The sequence below is a fragment of the Oncorhynchus mykiss genome, chromosome 13, assembly GCF_057628025.1.
Source record: "Oncorhynchus mykiss isolate SJ-2025 chromosome 13, ASM5762802v1, whole genome shotgun sequence".
Classification (NCBI taxonomy): domain Eukaryota; kingdom Metazoa; phylum Chordata; class Actinopteri; order Salmoniformes; family Salmonidae; genus Oncorhynchus; species Oncorhynchus mykiss.
Window position 1 is genome coordinate 61,318,871 of NC_143034.1, and position 18,038 is coordinate 61,336,908.

Sequence of the window (18,038 nt, forward strand, 5' to 3'; positions counted from 1 at the left end):
GACACTGGTCTGCCGTGATGTCATTGTATGGTGAATCTGGGCCTGACACTGGTCTGCCGTGATGTCATTGTATGGTGAATCTGGGCCTGACACTGGTCTGCCGTGATGTCATTGTATGGTGAATCTGGGCCTGACACTGGTCTGCCATGATGTCATTGTATGGTGAATCTGGGCCTGACACTGGTCTGCCGTGATGTCATTGTATGGTGAATCCAGGCCTGACACTGGTCTGCCGTGATGTCATTGTATGGTGAATCTGGGCCTGACACTGGTCTGCCGTGATGTCATTGTATGGTGAATCTGGGCCTGACACTGGTCTGCCGTGATGTCATTGTATGGTGAATCTGGGCCTGACACTGGTCTGCCGTGATGTCATTGCATGGTGAATCCAGGCCTGACACTGGTCTGCCGTGATGTCATTGTATGGTGAATCTGGGCCTGACACTGGTCTGCCGTGATGTCATTGTATGGTGAATCTGGGCCTGACACTGGTCTGCCGTGATGTCATTGTATGGTGAATCCGGGCCTGACACTGGTCTGCCGTGATGTCATTGTATGGTGAATCTGGGCCTGACACTGGTCTGCCGTGATGTCATTGTATGGTGAATCCGGGCCTGACACTGGTCTGCCGTGATGTCATTGTATGGTGAATCTGGGCCTGACACTGGTCTGCCGTGATGTCATTGTATGGTGAATCTGGGCCTGACACTGGTCTGCCGTGATGTCATTGTATGGTGAATCTGGGCCTGACACTGGTCTGCCGTGATGTCATTGCATGGTGAATCCAGGCCTGACACTGGTCTACCGTGATGTCATTGCATGGTGAATCCGGGCCTGACACTGGTCTGCCGTGATGTCATTGCATGGTGAATCTAGGCCTGACACTGGTCTGCCGTGATGTCATTGCATGGTGAATCCAGGCCTGACACTGGTCTGCTGTGATGTCATTGCATGGTGAATCCAGGCCTGACACTGGTCTGCCGTGATGTCATTGCATGCGTCATCCATGGCCTGGAGAAGGGTGGCTTGTTCGTGAGGGCGCCTATCATATACCTTCCACCTCCATGTGGAGAAAAATTCCTCAATCGGGTTAAGGAAAGGAGAGTACGGTGGTAAGTACAGGGTGGTAAATTGTGGATGGGCCTGAAACCATGCTTGCACCATTTGAGCATGGTGGAACCTGACATTATCCCACACAATGACATAGGTCATGCCATCATCTCTACAGACCTGATTTAGCTCATCAAGGAAGGTTGCATTCAAACAGTGAATCATGTGGCTGCCTGCAACTCAGTATATAGAGTATATAGGGTAGAGAGCTTTAGATGTTGTTTGACCAAACATTAGAACGGGCAAGATGAGTAATCTAAGCAACTTTGACCGTGGTATGATTGTTGATGCCACACATGGTGGTTCCAGCATCTCAGAAACAGCTGCCCTCCTGGGATTTTTACTCACTACAGCCTCTAGAGTTTACAGAGAATGGTGCGATAAACAAAACACATTCAGTGAGGGGCAGTTCTGTGGGCAAAAACACCTTGTTAATGAGAGAGGTCAGAGGAGAATGTCCAGACTCATTTCAACCTGCTCAAATAGCAGCGGTTTAAAACAGTGGTGTGCAGAAGGGCATCTCTTAACGTAAAACACCGTGAATAATTCAGGTTTTTGTGGAGGCAAAAGGGGGTCCCCCACACCTAGATAGGTGTACCTAATAAAGTGAGTATACATGATGTCAAATCTGAAAACATGGTCTGGAAAAGTGGTACATGGGACCATAGAAACAGTGTCTGATAAAGAATGATGATGAAATATTACATCCATAGATAATGTAGTCCAATTGGTTCATGTTCCACAGTAATTGGTGTCAATAGATTTCGTTATCCTGAAACTTTCATGATCTAAACATATTGTTTGTCAGTTTCCATAAAACTATGCATTAAGAGTAATGCAACAGTTACTTATCATTTTGAGCAGTTGTATCAATTGATAGTTAGATAATTGTAATGAAATGAATAGACAGTCATTTCAGATGTAATGTGTGAATTGCATTTTGAAATGGTAATACTTTGATGTTAAGTTGTGTCATTTTGAACAGGTGATTTTAGTTCATTGAACAAATTATCTTAGCTTTATGTGTATTGTATCCAAGCAATTGGAAAAAGTGTTAAGAGTTTTGAAAAATTTGCATTTTGATCATTGGTTGTGAGTTTTGTGTCTAGAGTTTTGAAAAATGACATCAAGGTTCCGAAATTAGTGCCAAAGTGATTGTAAAAAACGGTATAATACCTTCTACCTCTAGCCTCAGTTTAGCCTCTGTGGCTGTACCTGTCCCTGCAGCGCCTGGCCTCACTCTGGCCCTCTCTAGCCCATATGGCTCATGCCCCTGTGTCACACTTGTCACTGTCACCTTGTGTTATGCTGTGTGTGTGTGTGTGTGTGTGTGTGTGTGTGTGTGTGTGTGTGTGTGTGTGTGTGTGTGTGTGTGTGTGTGTGTGTGTGTGTGTGTGTGTGTGTGTGTGTGTGTGTGTGTGTGTGTGTGTGTGTGTGTGTGTGTGTGTGCGTGCGTGCGTGTACTGCAGGTAGAGGCAGGTGTCTACACAGAGAGCAGGTTTGTCTGGTAGCAGCATGACCATGTGACTAAAGAAGTCGAGCATGAAGAAGCCATCCATTAACAATGCTCTCTCTCTCTATTTTTCTCTCTCCGTCTATTTCTCTCTCTCTGTCTTTGTCTTGCTGTCTGTCTCTCTCTCGTTATTTCTCTCTCTTGCTCTCCCTCTTTGTCTCTCTCGTTCTCTTTCTCCGCACTCTGCACCCGGCTCCCAAAAATAGCATTGCTCCACGTCACCCCCCCGCTCTCCACAAACACACACATACTCAAATACACACACATATACACACACACATATGCACACACACACACATATACACACACATATACACACACATATACAGACACATATACACACTGAAATACACACATACAGTACCAGCCTGCCATCAACACGGAATAATTCAGCAGAAAGCTAGAATGCAAGACTGAGAGATGGAGAGAGAGAGGAGGGGGTAGTGAAAGGGAAGGGTATAGACAGAGAGAGAGGGAGAAAGAGAGAGAGAGTAGCATTACCTATCTAAACATGATATACACTGGTATTTGGTGTTTGGTATTTTATTAGGGTCTCCATTAGCTGTTGCAAAAGCAGCATCTACTCTTCCTGGGGTCCACACGAAACATGGAACATAATACAGAATGACATTATACAGAACATCATTAGACAACAACAGCTCAAGGACAGAACTACATACAGTAAGAACACCTTCCTAATTTTGAGTTGCACCCCCCTTTTCCCTCAGAACAGCCTTAATTCATCGGGACATGGACTCCACAAGGTATCGAGAGCTTAGCACAGGGATTCAGGCCCATGTTGACTCCATCAGCGTTGCAGTTCATGACACACTCAAACCAGTGCGCCTGGCCCCTACAACCATACCCCGTTCAAAGGCACTTTTTTGTCTTGCCCATTCACCCTCTGAGTGGTACACATACACAATCCATGTCTCAATTGTCTCAAGGCTTAAAAATCAGTCTTTAACTTGTCTCCTCCCCTTCATCTACAATAATTGAGTGGATTTAAAAAGTGACATCAAAACGGGATCATAGCTTTAATCTGGAATCACCTGGTCAGTCTATGTCATGGAAAGAGTTGTTAATGCTTTGTACACTCAGTACATTCCCCAGTGCATTCAGAAAGTATTCAGCACTCAGTACATTCCCCAGTGCATTCAGAAAGTATTCAGCACTCAGTACATTCCCCATTGCATTCAGAAAGTATTCAGACCCGTTCCCTTTGTCCACATTTTGATACGTTACATCCTTATTATAAAAGTGTCATCAATCGACACACAATACCCCATAATGACAAAGTGCAAACAGGTTTTTAGAAATGTTTGCAAATGTATAACAAATAAAAAACAGAAATACCATACTTACATAAGTTTTCACACCCTTTTCTATGAGACACGAAATTGAGCTCAGGTGCATCCTGCTTCCGTTGATCATCCGTGACATGTTTCTACAGCTTGATTTGAGTCAACCTGGGGTAAACACAGTTGACTGGACATGATTGGAAAGGTACACACCTGTCTATATAAGGTCCAACAGTTGACAGTGCATGTCAGAGCAAAAACCAAGCCATGAGGTCGAAGGAATTGTCTGTAGAGCTCCTGGACAGAATTGTGTCGAGGCACAGATCTGTGGAAGGGTACCAAAAAATGTCTGCAACATTGAAGGTCCCCAAGAACACAGTGGCCTCCATTGTTCTTGGAACTACCAAGACTCTTCCTTGAGCTGGCAGCCCAGCCAAACTGAGCAATCTGGGGAGAAGGGCCTTGGTCAGGGAGGAGACCAAGAACCCAATGGTCACTCTGACAGAGCTCCAGAGTTCCTCTGTGGAGATGGGAGAATCTTCCAGAAGGACAACAATCTCTGCAGCACTCCACCAATCAGTAATTTATGGTAGAGTGGTCAGACGGATGCCACTCCTCAGTAAAAGTCACATGACAGGCAGCTTGGAGTTCGCCAAAAGGCACCTAAAGGAATCCCAGACCATGAGAAACAAGATTATCTGGTCTGATGAAACCAAGATTGAACTTTTTGGCCTGAATGCCAAGCATCACTCTGGAGGTGGCAGCATCATGCAGCCGGGATGTTTTTCAGTGACAGGGACTGGAAGACAGGATTGAGGGAAAGATGAACGGAGCAAAGCACAGAGAGATCCTTGATGAAAACCTGCTCCAGAGAGCTCAGGACTTCAGACGGGGGCAAAGATTCAACTTCCAACAGGACAACGACCCTAAGTACACATCCAAGACAATGCAGGAGTGGCTTTAGGACAAGTCTCTGAATATCCATTGGTGGCCCAGCCAGAGCCCAGACTTAAACCGGATCGAACATCTCTGGAGAGACTTGAAAATAGCTGTGCAGCGAAGCGCCAACCTGACAGAGCATGAGAGGATATGCAGGGAAGAATGGGAGAAACTCCCCAAATACAGGTGTGCCAAGCTTGTAGCACCATACCCAAGAAGACTTGAGGCTGTAATCGCAGTCAAAGGTGCTTCAACAAAGTACTGAGTGAAGGGTCTCTAAATGTGATATTTCAGTATTTTATTTGTAATACATTTGCAAAAATGTTAAAAAAAAAAAAAAAACTGTCATTATGGGGTATTGTGTGTATTGATGGCTGTAACGTAATAAAATGTGGAAAAAGTCTAGGGGTCTGAATACTTTCCGAATCCACTGTATATCCACGCTATAGATACTCATTACATGGGTGGGCCTGGCTAAGCTATAGCCAGGTCAAAGTAGCCTGGTTTTCAGACTGGGTGAATTTACATTTCTAATGGATAATAAAGGCTGTAATGGTCATGGAATTTTGGATGATGGTTATTGGTCAGACAAAATAACCGTGGTCATCGTAATAACTGTTCGAATAGCAAAAAAATATAAGAAATACTGAAGAATGGATGACATAGTACTGAAGAATGGATGACATAGTACTGAAGAATGGATGACATAGTACTGAAGAATGGATGACATAGTACTGAAAAATGGATGACATAGTACTGAAGAATGGATGACATAGTACTGAAGAATGGATGACATAGTACTGAAGAATGGATGACATAGTACTGAAGAAACAGAGATCGTTTTGGCTCAAGCACCACTTTCGAAACTACTGGCTGAAATTGTTCTAAAGTCCCTAATCTAAAGTAAGCGCTATTTACACTTTATAAATAGTTTAGAAATGTTTCGAGTGAGCAGTGTAATTTCTCACAAAAAGATGGGTTTGCCATCGGAAGACATTCCAGCAGTACCTGTTAAAAGAATTAGCACACAATACAGGATGTTTAATGACATATACATAATAATTAGCTTACTAACATTTGTAAATGTGGGAGTAATGATTAATACATGGTGAACACACAATTTATAAATGCCTTATAAATGGTTTATTAGGTACCCTTAAAATAAAGTTTTACTGAATTTTAAACTAACCCTTCCCCTAACCATTTTCCTAACCTTAAACTAATTCACCGAGCCTGTTATGTCAATTTTTCTAACCTTCGTTGTTAGTTCTCCTAACCAGCAAAGTAAATTCTCCTAACCTTCGTTGTTTGTTCTCCTAACCAGCAAAGTAAATTCTCCTTGAAATTCTCCTTCGTTGTTATGGTGCAATAAGCAGCCAGAGCTCAGGGAAATACTTGTTGTATTTATTTATTCAATTACTTTTGAAGGCAAATCATACTCAATTAACTTTTTGTTATTGTTGATGTCATTGGCATTGTTGTTATAGACGTTTTTATTCTGATACCTATTAGTTTTGTGCTATACTCCAGTTCATTGAGTATGATTTGCCCTCATAAATAAATAAGTAAATAAATACAACAAATAGAGCTGTAACAACCTCCAAGATGTATGATCAGTTAGGTCTTCCAAATAGTATGATATTGCATAACCGGGTAAGATGTACGATACTATACGTCCTCTAATTAGTATGATAATGTACGACTACTATTCCATTCATAATGTAACCTAATATTGCATAACATATCATACTAAATGGAGGGAAACACATTTGCATACCAAATCTTACGAATTGCCCTGAGGCCAGGTTGGTAAGTTACACATCTGATCACAAGGCCTGGGCTTGGACCACGGTATCTCCCTGCAGCGCATCACTTCAAACACACCTCTGAAAAGCCATTATATCTGCTATTGATTAGAACAAGGACGAAATGTTATAATAACAGGTCAAATAACAAGGACTAAGCTGAAACCCCAGGAGACTGATAGCCCCACCTGGCTGAGGTCTGGAAACAGTAGATCCACCCAACCAAGGGCACCACACACATCAACAAGAATACAGTAGAAGGCATCCTGAGATAAACACATAGGCTCCAATCCTAACTGTGCTTAAGTCAAATGCTCTCACAAATGTCCCATTGTCTTCAATGTATGATTTACACAAAAGGTGCACTTCTCTCAATTCAGGACTGGGCCTATAAGCTACAAACAGCAGTAGGAGAAATACACAAGCTTTGACAGATGTAACACCCTTTATTGACCTATAACCACGTCTCAGTAGAGTTGAAAATGCGATGGAAAGACATTGAACTTTCGTTTTCTATTCGGTACAGGAAACGTAAATTAAAAAGTACATTTTGTGTGCACTACGTCACCACGCACTGATTTTATCCGCAACAAGTCCGTCTGGTGGAAACACAACACTGGTGGGGAAATACTCATATTTCCTTCATGCAGATTGTGTTAGATTCACATGAACATGTCTCGCCAGTCGGATGGAAACCGAGCTAACGACACAGAATCTCCAGTTAGGTCTCCAAATGTTAGGTGTAAACTACAGGGAAGTGGTTACTTATGAGTCATTTTCAACAGTCCAGAGTTAAAGATTAAAATATCTAATAATTGAAATCAAATTGAAATCCTAACTTCAGATACGTTACTCAACGTGACTCACAAACTTGGGTCATCAGAATGACGTGGCACAATCTGCACCGTTAAGTGGGACTAGGGAATATGACTGTTGTTAAAACTGTTCATAGGTCAGTTTCAACCTGCCAGATAACCTGAGCTGGCCTGCAAATACTGATCCTGGTTCAGTTTTAGCATGTTGTTGTATGTGAGAGTAGAGAGTAGAGCCTTCCCAGGGAATCATAATATGGATCAATTCACACATCTGTTACCAGACAATAGACAGTAGTCAGTGATATGAGGCAATCAGAGTGGGCCTGAGAGGCACACACACAGATACACTGAGTGGACAAAACATTAAAAACACCTTCCTAATATTGAGTTGGACCAGCCCTTTTCCCCTCAGAACAGCCTCAATTCATCAGAACATGGACTCTACAAGGTGTCGAAAGCTTTCCACAGGGATGCTGCCCATGTTGACTACCAATGCTTCCCACAGTTGTGTCAAGTTGTCTGGATGTCCTCTGGGTGGTGGACCATTCTTGATGCACACAGGAAACTGTTGAGCGTGTAAAACCCAGCAGCTTTATAAAGGCACTTACATTTTGTTGTCTTGCCCATTCACCCTCTGAATGGCCCACACACACAATCCATGTCTCATTTGTCTCAAGGCTTAAAAATCCTTTAACCTGTCTCCTCCCCTTCATGGACACCGATTGAAGTGGATTAAACAAGTGACATCAATAAATTATCACAGCTTTCACCTGAATTTATCTGGTCAGTCTATGTCATGGAGAAAGTAGGTGTTCCTAATGTTTTGTAAACTCAGTGTATATCCATGTATTTCCCACAAGGGTGGGCTTGGCAAAGGTATAGTCAGGTCAGAGTAGCCTGGTTTAGATTTCTAATGGATAATTAAGGCTGTAACAGTCATGGAATTTTGGATGATGGTTATTGGATGATGGTTATTGGTATGGAATAGGAAGAAAGAAGAGGAGGAGGTATAGAGAGAGTGATGGATTGGAAGGGAGAATAGGAGGAGGTATAGAGAGAGTGATGGATTGGAAGGAAGAAGAGGGAGAAGTATAGAGAGAGTGATGGATTGGAAGGGAGAAGAGGAGGAGGTATAGAGAGTGATGGATTGGAAGGGAGAAGAGGAGGAGGTATAGAGAGAGTTATGTAATGGAAGGAAGAAGAGGGAGAAGTATAGAGAGAGTGATGGATTGGAAGGAAGAAGAGGGAGAAGTATAGAGAGAGTGATGGATTGGAAGGAAGAAGAGGGTGAAGTATAGAGAGAGTGATGATTGGAACGGAGAAGATGAGGTATAGAGAGAGTGATGGATTGGATGAAAGAAGAGGGAGAAGTATAGAGAGAGTGATGGATTGGAAGGAAGAAGGGGGAGAAGTATAGAGAGAGTGATGGATTGGAAGGGAGAAGAGGGTGAAGTATAGAGAGAGTGATGATTGGAAGGGAGAAGAGGGAGACGATTAGAGAGAGTGATGGATTGGAAGGAAGAAGAGGGAGAAGTATAGAGAGAGTGATGATTGGAAGGAAGAAGAGGAGGTATAGAGAGAGTGATGGATTGGATGGAAGAAGAGGAAGAAGTATAGAGAGAGTGATGATTGGAAGGAAGAAGAGGAGGTATAGAGAGAGTGATGGATTGGATGGAAGAAGGGGGAGAAGTATAGAGAGAGTGATGGATTGGATGGAAGAAGAGGGAGAAGTATAGAGAGAGTGATGGATTGGATGGAAGAAGAGGGAGAAGTATAGAGAGAGTGATGGATTGGATGTGAGTAAGAGAAAGGAAGTACAGGTAAAGGAACATGAGAGGAAAATATAAAACTTCACATCCTATCAGTCAGCATGCAGAGAGAGGGGAGAGGGGGAAGTAAGAGGGAGCAAGAGAGGAAAATAGTAGCATTACTTTTTGTGGTAAAACCCCAAAAGTGTGTGTGCGTGTCTGTGATCTGCGGTGGTATCTTGGTCTTAGCTCATACAGCTCTTCCTCATCTTTCTCCCGCTCCATTTTAAATGATTTAGACACAGACAGGCAGTTATCCCCCCCCCTCTCTCTTTCTATCTCTCTCTCTCTTTTTTTGTTCTCTCTCCCTCTCTCTCTGTCTCTCTCTATCTTTCTGTCTCACTCGGTCTCTCTCTGTCTCTCTCTGTCTCTCTCCCTCTCTCTCTGTCTCTCTCTGTCTCTTTCCGTCTCTCTCTGTTTCTCTCTGTCTCTCTCTATCTTTCTGTCTCTACCGTCTCAATCTAACTCTTTCCTCTTCCTCTTTGGCTCTCTCCTCCCCTCTCTTCCCCTCTCAGTCTCTCCTCCTTCTTCCTGATACTGCAGTGAGTATGAACACACACACACACACACACACACACACACACACACACACACACACACACACACACACACACACACACACACACACACACACTTTCCAGAAACCAATGTCAAATTACACACATGGTAACACAGTAGTGATGGGGGAAGAACTTGGTACAGCTACATATCACAATAGTATTTTGGACTATATTATATTGATACATTGGCTCCAAATATCAATTTGTTAAAAAAAATCTCTCTATACATACACTGAACAAAAATATAAACGCAACATGCAACAATTTCAAATATTTTACTGAGTATCAGCTCATATAAGGAAATCAGTTAATTGAAATAAATAAATTAGGCCCTAATCTATGGATTTCACATGACTGGGAATACAGATGTTGGTCACAGATAACATAAAAAAGGCAGGGGTGTGTATCAGAAAACCAGTCAGTAACTGGTGTGATCACCATTTGCCTCATGCAGCACAACACATCTCCTTCACATAGAGTTGATCAGGCTGTTGATTGTGGCCTGTGGAATGTGGTCCTACTCCTCTTCAATGGCTGTCTGAAATTGCTAGATACTGGCAGTAACTGGAATATAATGCATCCCAAACATGATCAATGGGTGACAAGTCTAATGAGTATTCAGGTGAATGGAAGAACTGGGACATTTTCAGCTTCCAGGAATTGTGTACAGATCCTTGCGACATGGGGCCATGCATTATCATGCTGAAACATGAGGTAATGGTGGCTGATGAATGGCACGACGATTGGCCTCAGGACCTCGTCACGGTATTTATGTGCATTCAAATTGCCAGCGATAAAATGCAATTGTGTTCTTTGTCCATAGTTTATGCCTGCCAATACCATAACCCCACCACCACCATGGGGCAGTCTGTTTACAATGTTGACATCAGCAAACCGCTTCACCCACACAACACCATACACGTGGTCTGTGGTTGTGAGGCCGGTTGGACCTACTGCCAAATTCTCTAAAACGACGTTGGAGGCGTCTTATGGTAGATGCAGCACTCCATCACTCTCCTTCTTGGTCAAATAGCCCTTACACAGCCTGGAAGTGTGTTGGGTCATTGTCCTGTTGAAAAACAAATGATAGTCCCACTAAGCCCAAACCAGATGGGATGGAGTGTCGCTGCAGAATGCTGTGGTAGCCATAATGGTTAAGTGTGCCTTACAGACAGTGTCACCGCCAAATCACCCCACACCATCACACCTCCACCTCCATGCTTCACGGTGGGAACCACACATGTGGAGATTGTCCGTTCACCTACTCTGCGTCTCACAAAGACATGGCGGTTGGAACCAAAAATCTCAAATTTGGGCTCATCAGACCAAAGGACAGATTTCCACTGGTCTAATGTCCATTGCTCGTGTTTCTTGGCCCAAGCAAGTCTCTTCTTATTGGTGTCCTTTAGTTGTGGTTTCTTTGCAGCAATTCGACCATGAAGGCCTGATTCACACAGTCTCCTCTGAACAGTTGATGTTGAGATGTCTGTTACTTGAACTCTGTGAAGCATTTATTTGGGCTGCAATCTGAGGTGCCGTTAACTCTAATGAACTTATCCTCTGCAGCAGAGGTAACTCTGGGTCTTCCATTCCTTTGGCGGTCCTTATGAGACACAGTTTCATCATAGCGCTTGATGTTTTTTGTGATTGCACTTGAAGAAACTTTCAAACTGCTTGAAATTTTCCAGATTGACTGACCTTCATGTCTTAAAGCAATGCTTGACTGTCGTTTCTGGTTGCTTATTTGAGCTTTTCTTGCCATAATATGGACTTGGTCTTTTACCAAATAGGGCTATCTTCTGTACACCACCCTTACCTTGTCGCAACACAACTGATTGGCACACCTGTTAATTGAAATGCATTGTGCTGGTTGAGAGAATGCCAAGAGTGTGCAAAGTTGTCATCAAGGCAGAGGGTGGGTACTTTGAAGAATCTCAAATTTTAAATATGTTTTGATTTGTTTAACACTTTGTTGGTTACTACATGGTTCCATATGTGTTATTTCATGGTTTTGACATCTTCACTATTATTCTACAATGTAGAAAATAGTACAAATAAGGAAAACCCTGGAATGAGTAGGTGTGTCCAAAATTTTGACTGGTACTGTGTATTTATTTATTTTTACAAATAGATACTTGGAGAGTCAAAGTATTGATATAATGTTGTCCAACTGCACCGATTTCTTCCCCCATCAATACTGTGTATCTGTGTGCGTTACAATGTACTAAAGTGTGTTATTGGATATTGGTTTCTTGAAAGTGTGTGTGGTGTGTGTGTTTTTATTTAACCTTTATTTAACTAGGCAAGTCAGGTAAGTACAAATTGTTATTTTCAATGACGGCCTAGGAACAGTGGGTTAACTGCCTTGTTCAGAGGCAGAACGACAGATTTTTCCCTTGTTAGCTCGGGGATTCAATCTTGCAACCTTTCAGTTACTAGTCCAACGCACTAACCACTAGGCTACCTGCTGCCGCGTGGTGTGTGTGTGTGTGTGCGTGCGTGAATGTGTGTGTGCGTGCGTGTATGCGTGTGTTGCGTTACCTAGCGCTAATCAGCTGTACCTGCGCCGAAACGCAGGTAGTTTTTATCTTGCTATCTTGCTTCGTTTTTATTAGCTTGTTCTCCGTCTTCTTTTTAAATAGTGAGACAACATTTTTTCAGCACTTTTATTTCCATGTCTGATCAAAAGTCATTTTCTCATGCTCTAGCTGAGAAATACGTTTAGAACATCAAATTACAGTCAAATCGCAGTATCGAATCACAATTCATATAGAATCATGAGAATCACAATACATATAGAATCATGAGAATCACAATACATATAGAATCATGATAATCACAATACATATAGAATCGTGAGAATCACAATACATATAGAATCATGAGAATCACAATACATATAGAATCATGAGAATCACAATACATATAGAATCATGAGAATCACAATACATATAGAATCATGAGAATCACAATACATATAGAATCATGAGAATCACAATTCATATAGAATCATGAGAATCACAATACATATAGAATCATGAGAATCACAATACATATAGAATCATGAGAATCACAATACATATAGAATCATGAGAATCACAATACATATAGAATCATGAGAATCACAATACATATAGAATCATGAGAATCACAATACATATAGAATCATGAGAATCACAATACATATAGAATCGTGAGAATCACAATACATATAGAATCGTGAGAATCACAATACATATAGAATCATGAGAATCACAATACATATAGAATCATGAGAATCACAATACATATAGAATCGTGAGAATCACAATACATATAGAATCGTGAGAATCACAATACATATAGAATCGTGAGAATCACAATACATATAGAATCATGAGAATCACAATACATATAGAATCATGAGAATCACAATACATATAGAATCGTGAGAATCACAATACATATAGAATCGTGAGAATCACAATACATATAGAATCGTGAGAATCACAATACATATATAGATTTGTGAGAATCACAATACATATAGAATCATGAGAATCACAATTCATATAGAATCATGAGAATCACAATACATATATAATCATGAGAATCACAATACATATAGAATCATGAGAATCACAATACATATAGAATCATGAGAATCACAATACATATAGAATCGTGAGAATCACAATACATATAGAATCGTGAGAATCACAATACATATAGAATCGTGAGAATCACAATACATATATAGATTTGTGAGAATCACAATACATATAGAATCATGAGAATCACAATACATATAGAATCGTGAGAATCACAATACATATATGGATTTGTGAGAAATAAAGTCACCCTCTTTCACTGCTGCATGAGAATATGTGTGAACGACCATTCTGCCGGCTTTCAGTTTGTTTCACATAGTTACTTTGACCTAAACCCTTATCTTATGGATAACATGAGTCAAATGGTGATAGATGAGGAGAGAGAGAGGAGGAGGGAGATAGAGGAGGAGGGAGATCGAGGGAGAGAGAGAGGAAGATAGGAAATATAGGAGAAGGTAGATAGAGGAGGAGGGAGAGGAGGCAGAGAGAGAGGGTGTGAGAGTGAGAGAGAGAGGGACAGAGGGAGAGAAGGCGATGATAGAGGAATGGAGGGAAGAGAGAAAAGCAGGAGAGAGAGATGTAGGAAGAGAGGGAGATGTGGAGAAGAAGAGAGAAAGGGTGATAGAGGAAGAAGATGAGAAACTGCTAAACTATTACCCTGAACACACTTAGATCAACATCCAGCATGTTCAAACAAAACCAGAGAGGACAAAACCATCTGAACTAGGTAGGGGTGTGCGGGTGTGGAAGAGACCATGTCCACAATCTAACACATTCAATACATATTCAAAATCCCTTTTTCAAAACGGTACAGAGACAAGCTCACGCACATGCTCATAGAGTACATGTATTGAACATATTTCACACACATCTGTGTTCAATCTCCATTCAAACAATTGAACAGATACGATTCAAAAGCCTTAAAACAATCTCATCCATTTGCCAGAGCAGCAGGCCAATTAGAGTGTATCATTTCTGACCCATCACTACAGATCAATGCAATCATTATACTACTTTCCTCTCGTCCTGACAGCCTCACAGCTTCCAACTGGAGAACAGACATTGTCCAAATCACTCCCTGTTTCTCCCAAAATGGGGCTATGCTAACACTAAGACTGAAGGGGTTAAAAACAAACAGAAGATAACTGTCGTAAGGTGCATTGTGTCTGTAAAAATGTAGAAACTGGAAGAAAAAGCCTAAGTGTTGTTGTCCATTAGTTTACTCCAATTAGCAGAGGGGTGAGTAGGGTTAGGAGAAAATAATAAAGAAAATTATATTTTTTTAAATAAAAAATAACACTGGCAGTATAGTAGCAGACACTGTAGGTCCAGTGTGCCACACACACAGATGGGCACAGTGGGCACACACATACAGATGGGCACAGTGGGCACACACATACAGATGGGCACAGTGGGCACACACATACAGATGGGCACAGTGGGCACACACATACAGATGGGCACAGTGGGCACACACATACAGATGGGCACAGTGGGCACACACACACAGATGGGCACAGTGGGCACACACATACACATACAGTCAGGGGCAGTTGTGTCTGGCCTGACACAAACATGCACGCACACACACACAGAGAAAACACATGCAGGCACACACACAAACAGTCAGGGGGAAACAGGCACACACATACACTCCAGCACACCACAGGCATGATCCATCAGTGAAAACCTAGAGATATGTGTGCTGATAAGGACAAGGCCCAGTTCACTCCATTCTCTCAGTCTAAGCAGAAATGGTGGCAGTATATACTCTCTCCCTCCCTCCTTGCCTTCCCCTCCACTGTTTTTCCTGAGCTGAGACTGAACATGCTGACATCAACAACCAGCAGCTCTGCACTACAAACATTTCTCTCTCTTTCTCTCTCTCTCTCTCTCTCTCTCTCTCTCTCTCTCTCTCTCTCTCTCTCTCTCTCTCTGTCTCTGTCTCTCTCTTTCTGTCTCTCTCTGTCTCTCTCTCTCTCTCTCTCTCTCTCTCTCTCTCTCTCTCTCTCTCTCTCTCTCTCTCTCTCTCTCTCTCTCTGTCTCTGTCTCTCTCTTTCTGTCTCTCTCTGTCTCTCTCTCGCTCTCTCTCTCTATCTCTCTCTCTCTCTCTCTCTCTCTCTAAAAAAAGTGTCCATTGGTGATTGCAATTGTTGAATGCCCTTAATAACAACGTTATTATTCATAATGACAAAAATCATATCAATGATGCCAAAATACAAACATTCAATGGATCCTAAACCTATCATGTCTACAGGTTTCTGTTGAATCACCACACACTACAGCGTCAGGAAGGCCTTTGAGTATTGCTGTCTAGTAGGCTATGTTGTTATTATTACATGCTCACACTAGCCTAATGATGCCCTACCTAATTGGCTAATGGTAGGGTCACATAGATAGGTCCCATCATTAGATCATCTTCCCATTATGATAATAACATTGCAAGTACAGTGGGCCTACCTGATATTCGGGGTTTAGCACTGATGTTATGATACACCGTGATGAGAAACATGTAAAGGATATGGCCATTCTGTAATCTTTTTGGCGTATTTTCTCACAAAGTTATCCTCGCTGAAGATGAACAGCGAGCGGTTGACGGTGAAGCAGTTCTGACGCACCGGGATGGGGTTGTACAGGGCCATGGTCCGGGCTCTCTGCGCCATGGACTGCTTGTAGACCCGCTGTCCCCCGGGGCCTCCAGGCGGGCCGCCCTGCCGACTGCCGCCGCGGCCAGGGCCTCCAGGTCCATGCCCGTGCCCTGGTCCATGGCCGTGGCCGCCACCATACCTGGACGGCATCTCGTTTTCGAACCGCGCCATTCTCTGGACACCAAATCTTTACAAAGCAGCTGTAGCTGAGAAGGAGGTGAATGCTCAGCACGACCACACAACATTACATCCCATCTGCTTGCGGACTGCTCAGACACTCAACTGTTTTATTCTGCTTCTTCCACCTGCATAGGGGGAGAGTTGCCGGGTGGTAGCCTATATGGTGCGGCCTTTACAAGATGAAGACGCCATCTAGGCTTTGGTCTCTCTCTGTGGTTAGTGCTAATGGTCAAGTGCTGGTGTAAAAAAAAAATGCAACGTGGGGTTGGGGTGGGCTGGATAGCTTGGCTTGTTGCAGGACTGTCAGTGCAGTAGGATTCACAATTCCTCTTCAGGTCGTTTTTAGATGTCCAAAAAATAAGAGTAAGGCTCTTTTGGGATATTGGGGATATCAGATTGGGGACATTCCAAGATGAGTTAGTATAAATGTTTCATCTTCTCCATGGCTGCTCCATCGTTTTCTACCGAACCATTTCCACGGTGCGATAGGCTCGTCAGAAGCCCCTTGTGCTTCGCTTGAAGATAAAATGTTGTGTTGTCATCATGACCACAGCACAATATTAAAATCAATCAGATTATCAAAATAAAAAAATAAGAAAATAAATCCACCAAGTGTTTCCCCTCAACCGGGCATGTTGGTCGTGATTGCCATGGTACGTTTCAGACACCAAAACATGTTGGAAAAAAATCTATAATTATTTATTTATTTTGTAACATCCGCAATGTTTGGTACACTGGCTAATTTGTCTCCCGCCACCTCACACTCGCTTTACACGCGCGCAAAGATTAACTGGCATCCTTATACACGAAAAGGATAAATGTGACATTTGTTGATTTTTCTTATTTGCATTCAATAATCATCTTTAATTGAAATCCGTCGTGGTTTGTAATGTAATGTAGGGTAATATTAGAGCTGAATCAACAATTAAATGATGTTCCCCTCGACACAATGATCATATTCTCTCCATCACCTGCACAGCCGTCCATTCATACGTGGTCTCATCCGAGGAGGGGACATTTGGACGCGGGCAACATCACCATAGCAGAGTGGGGAGCATCCACCACCGCTCCGGTGTCTCGCCACCAGTCATCGTGATCTCCACAAGCGGGTCGAGCGCAGTGCAGAAACCGTGAAACTCGAACACCAACCCCGCCCCGCAGAATGCCTCTGCCCGCTGGAAAAAACTATGTCCTGCTCGTCCTCTTTCTCCCCTTCCTGAATAAGTGCGCTCCACGGCCTCCTCGGCTATCCGTCTAGCGGCCCTTAGGGGAGGGAAAGATGGAAGAATGGATGGATGGAGAGGGAGGAAGGAAATAGCCCCCTTTTCTTTAGAAATAGTAGAAATTACTAGAAATATTTTTTTTTAAAGAGATCAGAACACGAAATTGTCTCCGTCCAGATCCGCCAGTATTTTGGACTACAGGCTACTAATCGACTAGAGCCGATCAATTCAGCGCTGAATGCCTGAGAAAAGCTCTGTCCCGAAACCTGTGTGTGTAGCCAATGTGTGTGTTGCCGCCAGGCGCTGCAGCACATGACGCACACAGCCCCCACTCACAGACTCACTCCTCGCTCCCCTTCGTTCAAGTTCCAGACCCGTGCACGGTGAGGTGAGCCCTGATTTATTTAGGAACTATAGCCATATGCCCAGCCCTGGAATCACGATGCCTGTCCCTGTCGTACACACATTCTAGCACACATCAATGGAAAACATAATGCGTAAAATACCTCTGCGGTGAAAGAGATCCGCGGAGGGACATGGTTGCTT

The 18,038-nt window shown here is 42.8% G+C and overlaps 1 protein-coding gene across 1 annotated transcript in view; it reads right to left on the reverse strand.

Annotated features, from left to right (window-relative positions):
- LOC110485216 (calcium channel, voltage-dependent, P/Q type, alpha 1A subunit, a) overlaps nucleotides 1-17,722 on the reverse strand; it is a 178,282-nt gene extending 160,560 nt beyond the window's left edge. The window contains exon 1 of the mRNA XM_090197048.1: nucleotides 15,965-17,722. Coding sequence (XP_090053174.1) covers nucleotides 15,965-16,260 — 296 coding nt within the window. The 5' untranslated portion in view covers nucleotides 16,261-17,722. The remainder of the gene's footprint in view (nucleotides 1-15,964) is intronic.
- Nucleotides 17,723-18,038: the final 316 nt, after the last annotated feature.